The sequence below is a fragment of the Trichomonas vaginalis genome, chromosome VI, assembly GCF_026262505.1.
Source record: "Trichomonas vaginalis G3 chromosome VI, whole genome shotgun sequence".
NCBI classification, from domain to species: domain Eukaryota; phylum Parabasalia; order Trichomonadida; family Trichomonadidae; genus Trichomonas; species Trichomonas vaginalis.
This window is the reverse complement of record NC_067208.1, coordinates 14942051-14954695: the sequence shown is the minus strand read 5'-3', so window position 1 is coordinate 14954695 and position 12645 is coordinate 14942051. Positions and strand designations below refer to the sequence as shown.

Below are 12645 nucleotides of genomic sequence, written 5' to 3'. Positions count from 1 at the left end.
ATTTGGATGTAATGACGAACACTATTGAGATAACAAACTACAACGGTCATGAGTTCAAGAATTTGTTCTTCGTTCCTCGTGAGAATACATTCTATCAGATACGAGGGAGAAAGGGTAAAGTTAGTTTAAGCATTTATGATAGCAAACATAATGGAAGATATATACAAGCAGTAGATACAAACGGTAAGCGTGTTTCATTACATTTGTCAAAACTTATAAACATTAATTATGACAGCGACTTTGACTCAGACGATTGGAGCGACAGTAGTGATACTGAAGAATATGAACTATTGTGTGAAGCACAGCAATGGAAAGAGTTGCAATACTTTTGTAAATGAGAACGTTAGTGTGAACGTTAGTGTGTACGTTAGTGAGAACGTTAGTGAGAACGTTTATTTTTTCATGCACGTGCATTGTGTCGCGGGGAGTTGCCATGGGCAATGACCTGCGCACAATATATAACGTACAGAGAGGTGAGATGAGGTGGTTTATGTGATAAATACTTTACGTGGCAGAAATAGTTTAAGGTTATTAGAAATATTGCATATGCGATGTAAAATATACGTTAGTGGTTTTGTAAAGTGTCAGATTGACATATCTTCGGTAAGATGGAGCGCAGTGCCACCGTACTGAAGATATGTATACTAACTTAGATAGCTGGGAAACTTTCTCCAAATGATAAGTTATACAGAGAAAGTTTCCCAGCTATCAAGAGGGAATTGTTCCTTATGAGGTATATAGTTATAATGTATACCTCATAAGGAACAATTCCCTCCTTAAAATCGTAGATATTTTTTACTTATTACTCATGCTTTCAAAATCACAATCCTCTGAAAAGTTATTTTTTATTAAGAATTTAGAATTTTGATAAATACCTTTTTCAATTTGATATAATACTTATATATTTTCAAAAAGACATTTTGAAAAGATATCTCAAAAGTTCTCTGAAAACCTATTTTTGATTAATTTTGAGAAATATCCGTATTAAATTAATCAATAAATTCATTCAACACTACTTTAATTTTTAAATTCAAAAAATTATATGTGCTTCTTAAAATGTCTCACAAAAATTTTATTATAAAATTATATACAATATTAAAAATCCCACAACATTTTTTTACTTTACATAATCGTACTTCCTCGACGATTAATTTCCCCTCAATTCCTATCGTTGACCGAACTTAGCATGCAACATTACCGTCCATATTTATTATGTTTCTCTCAATAAACATTGTTATTAGCATTCATATATGAACTTTTACAAATAAATTTATTCAATTATACTTCCATTGCTATCAATTGCTCTTTTTTTTATTGCCGTTGCTATGAATTTCATCTCTTTCTTTATATGTTAATATGCAAATATAACTTTTCCATTTTATCATGTCTGATCAAGTCATTCACCCGATCTATAAATACTACATTGATTCATATAATGCATTGTATCAGCTAAAAACGGAAAATGAAAAAGATTTAAACTCAATTTACAAAATTCTCAAAACAGAGCTGATTAAATCAAAGAAAAGCCTTCCCCAAAATATTATAAGAGATATTTCAGATATCATTATGTACAATATTCGCTATACAAAGTCATATTTATATCTTGTAAAACTCATCTTCGATGACTATCATGTGAAAGAGGAAAACTTTGTTCCTTGTGAATTAAGAACTTTGTTTTATAAGGAGTATGGAATTAAAATATACAATTCTGATGATTTCGAAGAATTTGATATTAAAAATCCCTTTATTCATACTGAAAATACAATTTACAGAGCAATTATGTATAACAACAAAGAAGAATTCATCTCATTCACTGAAAGAGAAGAATTTGATAAAAATCAAAAGTTTGAGGGAAATTTATATACATACCCTTTCAATGGACTTTCATTACTTGAATTATGTTGTTATCATGGAGCAGTTGACTGTTTCAAATTTTTAAGGACAAAATTTAACTCTGAAATAACTCAAGAATGTCTAAAATTATCATTTTTAGGAGGAAATCCAGAGATCATGAGTGAATGTTTGAAATATCAAAAACCAAATGATAAATGTATGGAGTATGCAATTATTTCACATAACATTGATTTTGTTACATTCTTGATGAATGAGTACGATATGGAGATCAATTTGGGATATTGTGGAGACTACAAAAATCTTGAATCATTTTTAGTTTATTTTGATCGAACTAATGATGTTAATAAATGCTTAGAGAGAGGGTCAAAGTTGCTATTTGTCACTTTTCCACAAGAATATAAGGGGAAAAAGTTATCATATAGTTGATCTCATTCAGTGAGCTGAGAGATGCATGTAGTGTAATGGGATAAACAGTGGGATTGCTGCTCTAAGTCCTAGGTTCGAGACACGTTGGCTTCATTTTTCTCTTTTTTATTGACGTAAACTATTCAATTTTTGTGTTCTCCATTCAAATTTCAGAATTTTTTTTGCAGATTTCACGCTACATTCGAAGTTACCTTTTGTAACAACCACCACTGCCTACGAAAGACGAAAGTGTGTCACGATTTCACCCGGAAATCCGACGGTTGTTTAAGAGTATGCACTTTTGTCACCTACTCTAAATGCTTATATTATTCAACAATGTATGATATCCCATCTCTTTGTGAATATTTTCTTTCAGATGGTGCAGATATCAATGCAAAAATAGATTATGGACGATCTGCTCTACATTATGCAACGATACGTAATCGTATAGAAATAGCTAAACTTCTTATATCACATGGTGTAAATGTCAAAGAAAAAGATGAACGCGGACAAACTGCGCTTCATTTTGCACCATGTAAAGAAATAGCTAAACTTCTCATTTCGCATGGTGCAAATATTAATGAAAAAGATGAACATGGACAAACCGCTCTTCACGAAGCAGCAAATTATAGATTAAAAGAAACAGCCGAGTTTCTTATTTCACATGGTGCAAATGTCAATGAAAAAAATATACTTGGACAAACCGTTCTTCATCAAGCAGCAACAAAAAATCATAAAGAAACAATCGAACTTCTAATTTCACATGGTGCAAATGTCAATGAAACAGATGAATGTGGACAAACTGCTCTTTATATTGCAACAATATCTGGTTATAAAGAAATAGTTGAACTTCTTATTTCACATGGTGCAAATATTAATGAAAAAATAAACTTGGAAAAATACCTCTTCAGTATGTGCAGAATATAATCGAATAGAAACAGTCAAACTTCTTTATCATCTTACATTTGGCTTGTAAAGTCCTACTTCATTACCAAAAATAATTTTTTCTCCTAAGCTATCATCTTGAATCAAAATTCCAATAGTTATATATATTTTATTTTATAGTCACGCGAAAAAGGTGTCCAAGGCTTGACAAAACTGACGAAGACACGACAAACCATCGAAATTTAATATTCAATTGCAACATATTTTGTCTAAAATGTTAGAAAAATCACATTTTGTAAATCTAATTTTAATTCATGAAATTATTGTTTCTTGATATGAGAACCTTTAGAACTTACTTCTCTTTGGCTCTCAATTTACTTCCTCAAGCCACATTTTTTGTTATATTGAGAATTCCTTTTCGATATAAAATTTAATAGTCTCATCAAAAGATTTTAAAAAGTTTAATGACTCCAAGCCATACAGCTTACCATCGGCAAATGTTATTGAAGATTCAAGAAATGCAATGAAGGGGTATGTTAAGGGGTGAAATTCTGAAGTTTACAATTCCAAACAAAAGTCTGTTTTCTGACTCCTCTGTTATGTTTGAACTAGAATAATAAAATGAAATATAAAATTCTACATGAGATAATGCACATATATCATTTTGAGGCTCTGCTGTAAAACATAATAATTTGAAATAAATCTGAAATCTGTATTATAGAACCATTTCGCATTAATAAATAATAAAGTACTTATGTAGATAAAGGAAATATAGTTCAAACAAAATATAATGTTAAATAAAATTATTCATATAAATTTCATTTTTGAATTTCAAAATTAAGTAATGAAATGTTACACATTTTTCTGAGGTATATACAGCTGCATCATTCATTTAAATAGATAATGTGTATGATTTTTGTGTTTTATTTTTGAATTTCAAACTGTATGTAGATAAAAGGAAATATAGTTCAAACAAAATATAATGTTAAATAAAATTATTCATATAAATTTCATTTTTGAATTTCAAAATTAAGTAATGAAATGTTACACATTTTTCTGAGGTATATACAGCTGCATCATTCATTAAAAAAAAAACTTTGCGGAAAAGGTAGTGTATTATACAATGCACCTGATTTCATTGAATTTTTACAGTCAGTTTAATCGTGAGACTACTTTTTTTGCGGACAAAAAAAAATCAAGATATCTCATCATATATTGGTAGTTGAGGTGTCTCATTATATACTTTAGCTTAATGAGATAATTTTATACTTATTTCGTTTGTATTGTCTAATCTATATCATAAAAAATTATTCACAATGAGATTTTTATTTTTAAGATGCTCAGTTTTATCATCATTTTCTAAGTCTTCCCATGAACTACTCCCTCCATCCTTTCCGAAATGTAATGAATATTCATTTCTGAAATGATAAAAAGTGAAAAAGTATTCAATTTTCTTTGCTTGTCTCATCTTTGAAATTTGTACAATTTCATTCCTAACTCCCAAGTTGAGCTCTTGATGATCAATTCTATCTATACCCTAAATATGAAAAAAAAAAAAAAAAAAAAAGGTAGTGGGGCTTCCAGGCACTTCGTGCCCTCTAGCCCTGAAGATGTTTAGTATAAATGAAGTTTTTATTCGGAGGGCTTCCCGAAGATGTTTAGTATAAATGAAGTTTTTATTCGGAAAATTGTTAGTCTTCTGGGTCGAAAACATTATATAATGTGTCGCTTTTCACAAATTATATATGTTTTCATGTTTTGTCAGTTTTCTGTCACTTTTCGGGTAAAAACATTTTTATTATTATATATAAATGAATTTTACAAAACCACCGTTACCGTTCTTTGGAAATAAGAGTAAATGTAAAGATATTATATTGAGAGAACTTAAGAAACTACCGAATGGTCTAACATTTGTAGATTTGTTCGGTGGAAGTTTCTATATGTCCCATTTATGTCATACCGTATTTCCTGACTCAAAGATTATATGCAATGACTTCGACAACTATATGGACCGTCTCAAACATATTCCAGACACAAACAATATATTGAAAGAGTTAAAAGAAAAGATACCTATAGGTAAGATGGAACGTATACCATTAGATAAGAAAAATATTGTGAGAGAGGTTTTGAAAAAAGCAGAATATATAGACTGGGATAGTATATCTGCTAGACTATTATATAGTGGTTCTATAAGAGTTCATGACATTGAAACACTTATGTCAAAAGTTTTATATCTTAACTATACAAATGTTTTCAAAGAGGACATAGAAAAATATATTGAGGGTATAGAGTTTGTGAGATGTCATTGGACAGATTTGTATGAAAAATATAAAGACAAGGAAAATGTTTTCTTTATAGTGGACCCGCCGTTCTATAACACATGGGATTTTCAATACCAAGTAGACTGGACTTTGAGAGACTCTTTAGAAACTTTAGACGTTTTACATAACCATCCATGCTTTTACTTTACATCCGATAAAAGTGGTTTGGAAACCGTTATGAGATGGTTAGAGGACATACATGACTATGAGTTTAGATATGACAAGATAGAATATGAGAGAGGTCCTATAAACTGGAGAAAGTGTCACAATAAAGAAATTTTATTAGTAAGTAAATGTGGTTTGAAATAGGACTACTTGTTTTAGGTTTTTTCCATTGTGTCATTTATTTATTTGACGTGGCAGAAAAGTACAGAGAATATGAAGATGAACCAATGCCTGCAAATGTTCAGTATATGTACTCGTAAGAGATATTTTTATCTAATATTAAATGGACGCACAGAACTTAGCGAATGCACAGCAACCTGGACAACCAAACCCAGAGAATATTCCAAATGAAGTTAGAATACAAACTGCAATGGCAAACTATGGTCAAGTGCCAACAGATGTACAAATGCAAACTGCCATGTCAAATGACGCTGCGTTAGGTTTGCCACCATGGTATGCAAATATGAGATGGAAAGAGTTTTATACAAACCCTGAAGTGGGATATAAACAACTTTATGCAGATGACGCGAACACAGGAGTTGACCCAGAATATGTTTTCTACCAGAGGAGAAACAGAATGTATGAGCTCCAGTTAAAGAATGCTATGGAACTCAGAAGGAAACGTAAGAGACTAGGCGGACATTAGATTTTTACATATAGTAAAATGGGTTTCTTTGGAAGAATAGGAAACTTCTTTCGAAATGTTGGAAGAGGTATATGGAATGGAATAAAAACCGTAGGAAGAGGAATTTGGAACGGAGTCAAAAATATTGGTAAAAGGGTAGGTCAGTTTGTTGGTATTATACCTAAAGACCCTGAACCAGAAGAACAAGCTCCTGTTATACAACAGCCTGAACCTGCACCACAGTCTAGTTGGCAACCAAATCCAACACCTCAACCGTATTAAAAAATTATATTTTTACCGTTCGATAGTAGTTGTATATGAAACTAAGTTCTAAGTAAAACGCATGGTATAATGGAATTATTCTTTTTCTTCCATCTGTAGTAAACCATACTTGAAAGTCTGAAATACTTCCACTTGGTGGTTCGTATAACTTTGTAGGTTTTTCGTAAAAGTCATTTGCCAAGCATAAGAAAGAGTTTTGAGCGCCAGAAAATGAAGCATGAACAATAATAGCAGCTGGGTCGAAAACATCTTTAAATAAATATGGTTCATCTCTTGCATATCGACTGTAAATATTTGCTAAAGGAAGTTTGACTTTCTGATTTAACATTCTTTGCAAATAATACCATGACATTGCAGTGAATTCTGTATATATTTGTTCGTCTTTCTTTGGATTGTCTTCGTAGATTTGAAATGACACTTGTGAATTTTGTTTGTCATATACAATTCTCACATAAAGTGTGCTCTCGGTATTTGCATATTCATCAGCATATTTTGCATAACATGAATTTATTTTATCTTCTATATTTTTTAACGCAGTCTGTAGAGAAGATGAAAGGTCAACTTGTATTAGCTCAATTTCTTCCCACATTTTTCGTTTCCCTTCAGATATAATCTATATGAAACCTTACAATAAATGGAAAACTTTTATCTTCTACAGACACAAACTTCATTCTACGAAAGCCAATAGCTTTTGTGACAGATGGGTCTCTTAGCCATCTTAATGGGTAGTCAAAACGATAGCCTTCATGCTTTACGGTCTCTGTCTCAAACTTTTGACCGACATTAGTAAAAAGTTCATCTAATGGTTTAGTTGTAGCAACTCTTGAATTTTCTTTTTCTATTGGAAGCATATTTTATCTAGAATAAAAATGTCGAAAGATATTGCTTCCATGAGAGAAATACAACACAACCGACAACTCATTTTGCAAGCTCTAAATAAGAACACAACAAACTTTTCAAACTATTCTAAGATATCTGAGTCATTGAAAGAAGGAAACTTAAAACTGACATTAAACCCAATGACAGATGAGTTTCTGTTCAAGACAATAAGAACCATACTGTCTGTATAAATCCAACAAAAGGAACTTTAAACGAGAAACCTATATCTGAACTTCTTTTGAAAGCAGATATTGACAACAAAGCTGACAAAGAATATGTCATTGAAAAAGTTCAAGAAGAACATGACAGAGCAGATGCAACATATGCAACGAAAGAACATACTCATCCTGAACTAGCAGACAAAACATATGTTGACAATAAAATGTCAAGTGAAGTGACAAGAGCTGAAAACGAATATTCTAAAAAGACTCATACACATTCTATATCTGAAATAACAGACTTACAAGAAACCTTAAACAGTAAAAGTGCCGTTGGACATACACATACCATTGCAAATATTACAAACTTACAAGAAACCTTAAACAGTAAAAGTGACGTTGGACATACACATACCATTGCAAATATTACAAACTTACAAGAAACCTTAAACAGGAAAAGTGACGTTGGACATACACATACATCTTCTGAAATAACAGACTTAAACGTTAGCCTTGAAAAGAAAGCAGATAAAACATATGTCAATGAAATATACCAAAGTTTGATAGGAACAACGAAAAATATTGAAACTATTGTTGGTGACTTTTCTGTCAATGAAGAAAACAAATATTTTAGATGGGAGTTTGTACACTCCTTAAAAAATGGTATACGGTATAAACTCATTCCGAAAAATAACAATGAAATGTATGTAGGCTATATAAAGAATGATGGTACACAAGTTAAAGTTCCATTAGACAACAACTGCTACTTAAACTTATATGGAGACGAACAAAAGAAATATTTAAGAGTTTATGAAATGGCAGATATGACATTGCCTGACCCAGCTCCAGCACCATATTATTATGACTATGGTGTTGACGCACGTGTAGACCCAAAAAAGCAAACATTATATTTAGAATATTATAGATATAAAAGATATAATGCAATAGAAAAAACGAGAATAGTATACTATTATGAAGATGACAGAAATAAATATTATAGTCAAGATTGTACATACCCTGAAAACATAAGATTATATTATAAAAAATATTCTGACACAAACCAGAAGAAACCAGAAATAGTTACACTATATTTTAAGTTCAAAAGAGACAATCCTATAATATCTCATATGTTTGATTTAATGAACCCAGTAGGTTCTATTTATACATCTATGGAAGCAAGAGGTCCTCAAGTAATGTTTGGTGTTGGTGCATGGGAACAAATAGTCGACAGGTTTTTGTATTGTGCAAACTCTTCAAAGGAAACAGGTGGAAGTAAAACGATTTCAGGTGAAAATTTACCTGCACATAGTCACTACATAGATTTAAGTACATCTCAAGCAGGTTGGCATAAGCATAGATATTGGGATTGGTCAGGAATGACAAAAGGTCAAGGATATGATGTTAAAGACGACGTTAAGTTTGCTATAAATTGTTACTGGGATGACACTCAGGGAGAAGGAAACCATACACATTTCGTTTCAGGATATACGCAAACAACGGGACAAAGTAAAGACTACATGCCACCTTACATGACAGTTTACGCATGGTATAGAATTGCTTAGTCGTCATTTTCAACTTCTTTAGCATATTGGTCAGGAGTTGTCTTATATTTGTTAGGAACTGTCTTTGAAAGTATACCACCTTGAACTTTGACAAGTTTGAAACGAGGTCTGACAATAGTAGTTTTATCTTCTGCTTGCAGTGTGTACATTTTGCCATGTTTGCCTAAAACTTCATAATATTCTCTTGTATACTTTCTTCTATTTTTACGAACACGAATGTGAGTACCTGTCGGGTTCCCATTGTTGTCATAGTCAATAGTATTTTCATATGGGTCGCGTTTAGGTATTTCTATTTTTACTTTGTCACCTTTCTTAAGTTTGAAGCCCGGCATTCTTTCTTGTTTGTCTCTTTTGACTAAATTATTAAATATATAGTCTTTCTCTAAGTCAGGGTTGTTTTTCATTTCTTCGGGGGAGTGGTTTCCCAAACCTTTTTGTTTACGGTTATTGTAAATATTTAAAACTTGTCTCATCTTTGCCTGGGGGAAGTGTCTATATTTGTCGTCATATGACATTTCATCTACCTCACCACCTTGTGGTTGGTTTAAGTCTCTTAAGATTTTTATACAACTGTCAATGACACCAAGAGCAGAATGGTTTTGGTCGACAATGAAATATTGGTTTACATTTTTTGAACGCAGATAGTTTTTAATATCATCTGATTTGAAAGAACTTTCACAGTCAGATGTCAGTTTTGTTGGATGGTATTTGTCAACGAATATTGTCAAAGCAGTTTTCACATCTAAAATATTTTTGGACTGTAATGGTATGGCTTCACAGTATCTTGTGTTTTGGACCAACAAATATTAGCCAGTATGGTGGTCCATCTTCTCTATACCTCGGAATGTTTTCCAAGATATCCATAAACCAAGCATTTGGTGTTGAACTAAAGATTTTTATCATGAGTGCTTTCTTTGTTGCCTTAGAAACATAGGGGTCCTTGTTCGGATTCGTCATTTTTTACCCTATAAGAAATGGGTTTATTTGGCGCATTAGCAGGAGTTTGCATCCAGATTTTTGCCCGCAGTGGAACAATAGGCCAGAGGTGTATTTGGAGTTGGAAGGAAGATTTTGAGTACATTAGGTATACTTAAGAGAAAGCACAACTATTATACAACTGTACAGAAAGGTTGGGATGTAGCACGAGATGCAGCAAATCTTATTCCAAATCCTGAAACAAGAGGAAAAGTTCAGGATGGATGGACAATGTAGGAAGACAAGCAGGAAACTATTATAAACAAAGCAAATGACTACTATAACAAGCAGGACACTATATGGACCAAGTGAAAGATTCTTTAACAGAGGATATAACCATGCACAACAGTGGGTAAACAATAACCAACCGCAACCACCTCAAACTTGGGGAATGTAAAGTTTTTTACTGAGATGAAATGAACAATACAGCATTGAGACAAATGGGTTCAAGATGGATTTGTCGACTTCCAGCAGTTCACACGTGTTTGTCAAGTTCTTCCTATACCTCAGGAAGTTTTAGACGCGACTTAAAAAACCTAAACAACCAGTTGAAAACACCAAACTAAAATTTTTTACTGAGATGAAATGACCGAAGAAGTTGAAACGGTAGATTTGAGACACCACAAACAAAAAGTTCAGAACCATTGTCAAAACCTGTCAAAGAACTTACAGATGAAGAGAAAATTCAATAAAGAAAGTGCCAGGTCTGGAAATACAAACCCTAACTATAAAGTCACTTTTCATAGAAATGGAACGGCTAGTATCTCAAAAAAGAAACAGACTCTCACAAATAAAATATTGAAGTCTGAAGGAGCTTTCGAGACAACAGATGGAAAAGTTTACTTCACTGACCAACAGTTCATTATAGAACATCTCATTGACTTAGAGTCGAAATATTCTAAACTTTACAACAAACACAAAAAGTTGAAAGGAAAACAAAAACAAATGGCATATGATATTTATGAAGATGTTGACGACACAACTAAACCTGCAAGTGAGGTAAAGTCAGATGAACCGAAAAGTGACGAAAAACCGATAGAAGAAGAAAAACCAAAAACTGAAGATAAACCAAAACCAAAGTTTAGTTTGGAAACTAAACCAAGTCAACCTTCATTAGCTGGTATGGGTTGGCGTCAAAGACTTCTGGTAGCAGGAGGTTATGTAAAGTAAAGAAAAAAACATTTTTTTTATTTTTATAAAAATGCCCCCATATAGAATGGATAGAAAATCTGCTAGAATAAAAGCAGAGTTAGAAAGATATGGTTGGAAAGTTTCGAAGAATTTTAAATATAGGAAGGGAAGACCCATAAAAGTCTATGACAAATTGTCTGGTCTTCGCTACGAAATGGAATTGGAAACAGCACGCGCAAATTATCCAAACAGACTAGAGAGGTTAGAAGAAGAACGTCTTATGGACATGCCTTTCGATGTTTCTGAACCGCAAGTTGAAGGACACGACGGCTTTGCCAGATTCTACTGGAAACATGACGAACAATTGCATCCTTTGAGAAGGAAAAAAGGTAGTGCAGAGGATGGTCATGCTCCCATGGAAAGAACAAGATATGCATATGAGAAGTACCGTGAAGTTAGAAGTCAAATTACATCTGGTCGAACCTTTACAGTAAACTTTGACGAAGGAAAGAACAAAGAAGGCTTCATGGGTGTACTTGCTGCCATACAAGACGGAAATAAGAAAGGATACAATCTCAGACTAACCATAACAGATTTGGACGGTCACATTTACTATGCACATGGCAATGTCACAACAGCCGCACAACTTCTTGACGCTTTCAAGACTACAAAGAGAGAACAAATGGTTGACTCCGACTCAGACATTTTGAATGCAATTGAAGGAATTGCAAGTGTCAAGCTCGAATGGTACCAACCTAACCCTCAAGCAGTCAGACAACATGTTTGTTAGATGAGAAATATGAAATGGCATACCATTTTAAAACAATATATTTTTACATATATTAAATGCTTCAGGTTGAAAAACAAAGAACAAAAGTAGCAGATACAAAACCGTTAGACTATATCTTTACAAATGCTGGTAGGACAATATCAGATGAAGAAATTTCATCCCGAACATACAGGTTTGACTATCCAATTCGTTGGCTTCAAAGTCCTTCAGATGCAAAGGCAATAGGATTTAGAAGAGTTTTGTTTTCAAATAGAACTAACGCATTTATGTTCGTAGTATATTTTCATGGGCAGTATAAAGGTTCTGATGGTCTAATAGACAAATTTGACGAAATGAGAATCTTTACAGTTCGTTCAGACGAAAGTCTTGAGAAAACTCTAAATGACTTTCAAACTCAAATGAACAAATATTATTGGGAATTTCAAGAAAAATACGACTCTTTACTAAATGGAACATACTATCTGAAACTAGAATATGACAAGATGAACTCCACCGTTTCATTTCAAAAGATTGAAATTAACCCTCCAAGAGATACAGAGTTTTTTATTTTGGGAAGTAGACAAACGTTCTTGGGCACAATTTCTTCGGTTACTAAACCAGAACGAACCATTAC

At 32.6% G+C, this 12645-nt stretch overlaps 6 protein-coding genes across 6 annotated transcripts, besides 5 other annotated features; all 6 read left to right on the top strand.

Moving 5' to 3' along the window:
• Positions 1-650: part of a mobile genetic element that runs on past the window's edge.
• Positions 651-659: 9 nt separating this feature from the next.
• Positions 660-772: a mobile genetic element.
• A 611-nt stretch (positions 773-1383) lies between these two features.
• On the top strand, positions 1384-2280 carry TVAGG3_0867400 (protein of unknown function (DUF3447); the record flags this gene model as incomplete). Its single annotated transcript, XM_001301271.1, has 1 exon — positions 1384-2280. One exon carries the CDS (start codon positions 1384-1386, stop codon positions 2278-2280), a length of 897 nt encoding a protein of 298 aa, XP_001301272.1.
• A 263-nt stretch (positions 2281-2543) lies between these two features.
• Positions 2544-2573: a mobile genetic element.
• A 22-nt stretch (positions 2574-2595) lies between these two features.
• TVAGG3_0867380 (myotrophin family) lies at positions 2596-3186 on the top strand (the record flags this gene model as incomplete). The annotated part of the gene is made up of 1 exon (XM_001301272.1): positions 2596-3186. The coding sequence occupies one exon, from the start codon at positions 2596-2598 to the stop codon at positions 3184-3186; it is 591 nt and encodes a 196-aa protein (XP_001301273.1).
• A 494-nt stretch (positions 3187-3680) lies between these two features.
• Positions 3681-3707: a mobile genetic element.
• A 2386-nt stretch (positions 3708-6093) lies between these two features.
• Positions 6094-6276, top strand: TVAGG3_0867360 (uncharacterized protein; the record flags this gene model as incomplete). Its single annotated transcript, XM_051249912.1, has 1 exon — positions 6094-6276. The coding sequence occupies one exon, from the start codon at positions 6094-6096 to the stop codon at positions 6274-6276; it is 183 nt and encodes a 60-aa protein (XP_051085387.1).
• An 18-nt stretch (positions 6277-6294) lies between these two features.
• TVAGG3_0867350 (serine threonine-protein phosphatase family) lies at positions 6295-6537 on the top strand (the record flags this gene model as incomplete). The annotated part of the gene is made up of 1 exon (XM_051249911.1): positions 6295-6537. The coding sequence occupies one exon, from the start codon at positions 6295-6297 to the stop codon at positions 6535-6537; it is 243 nt and encodes an 80-aa protein (XP_051085386.1).
• A 1303-nt stretch (positions 6538-7840) lies between these two features.
• Positions 7841-12645: part of a mobile genetic element that runs on past the window's edge.
• Positions 8951-9136, top strand: TVAGG3_0867340 (phage tail repeat-like family; the record flags this gene model as incomplete). The annotated part of the gene is made up of 1 exon (XM_051249910.1): positions 8951-9136. One exon carries the CDS (start codon positions 8951-8953, stop codon positions 9134-9136), a length of 186 nt encoding a protein of 61 aa, XP_051085385.1.
• Positions 11328-12032, top strand: TVAGG3_0867330 (uncharacterized protein; the record flags this gene model as incomplete). The annotated part of the gene is made up of 1 exon (XM_051249909.1): positions 11328-12032. The coding sequence occupies one exon, from the start codon at positions 11328-11330 to the stop codon at positions 12030-12032; it is 705 nt and encodes a 234-aa protein (XP_051085384.1).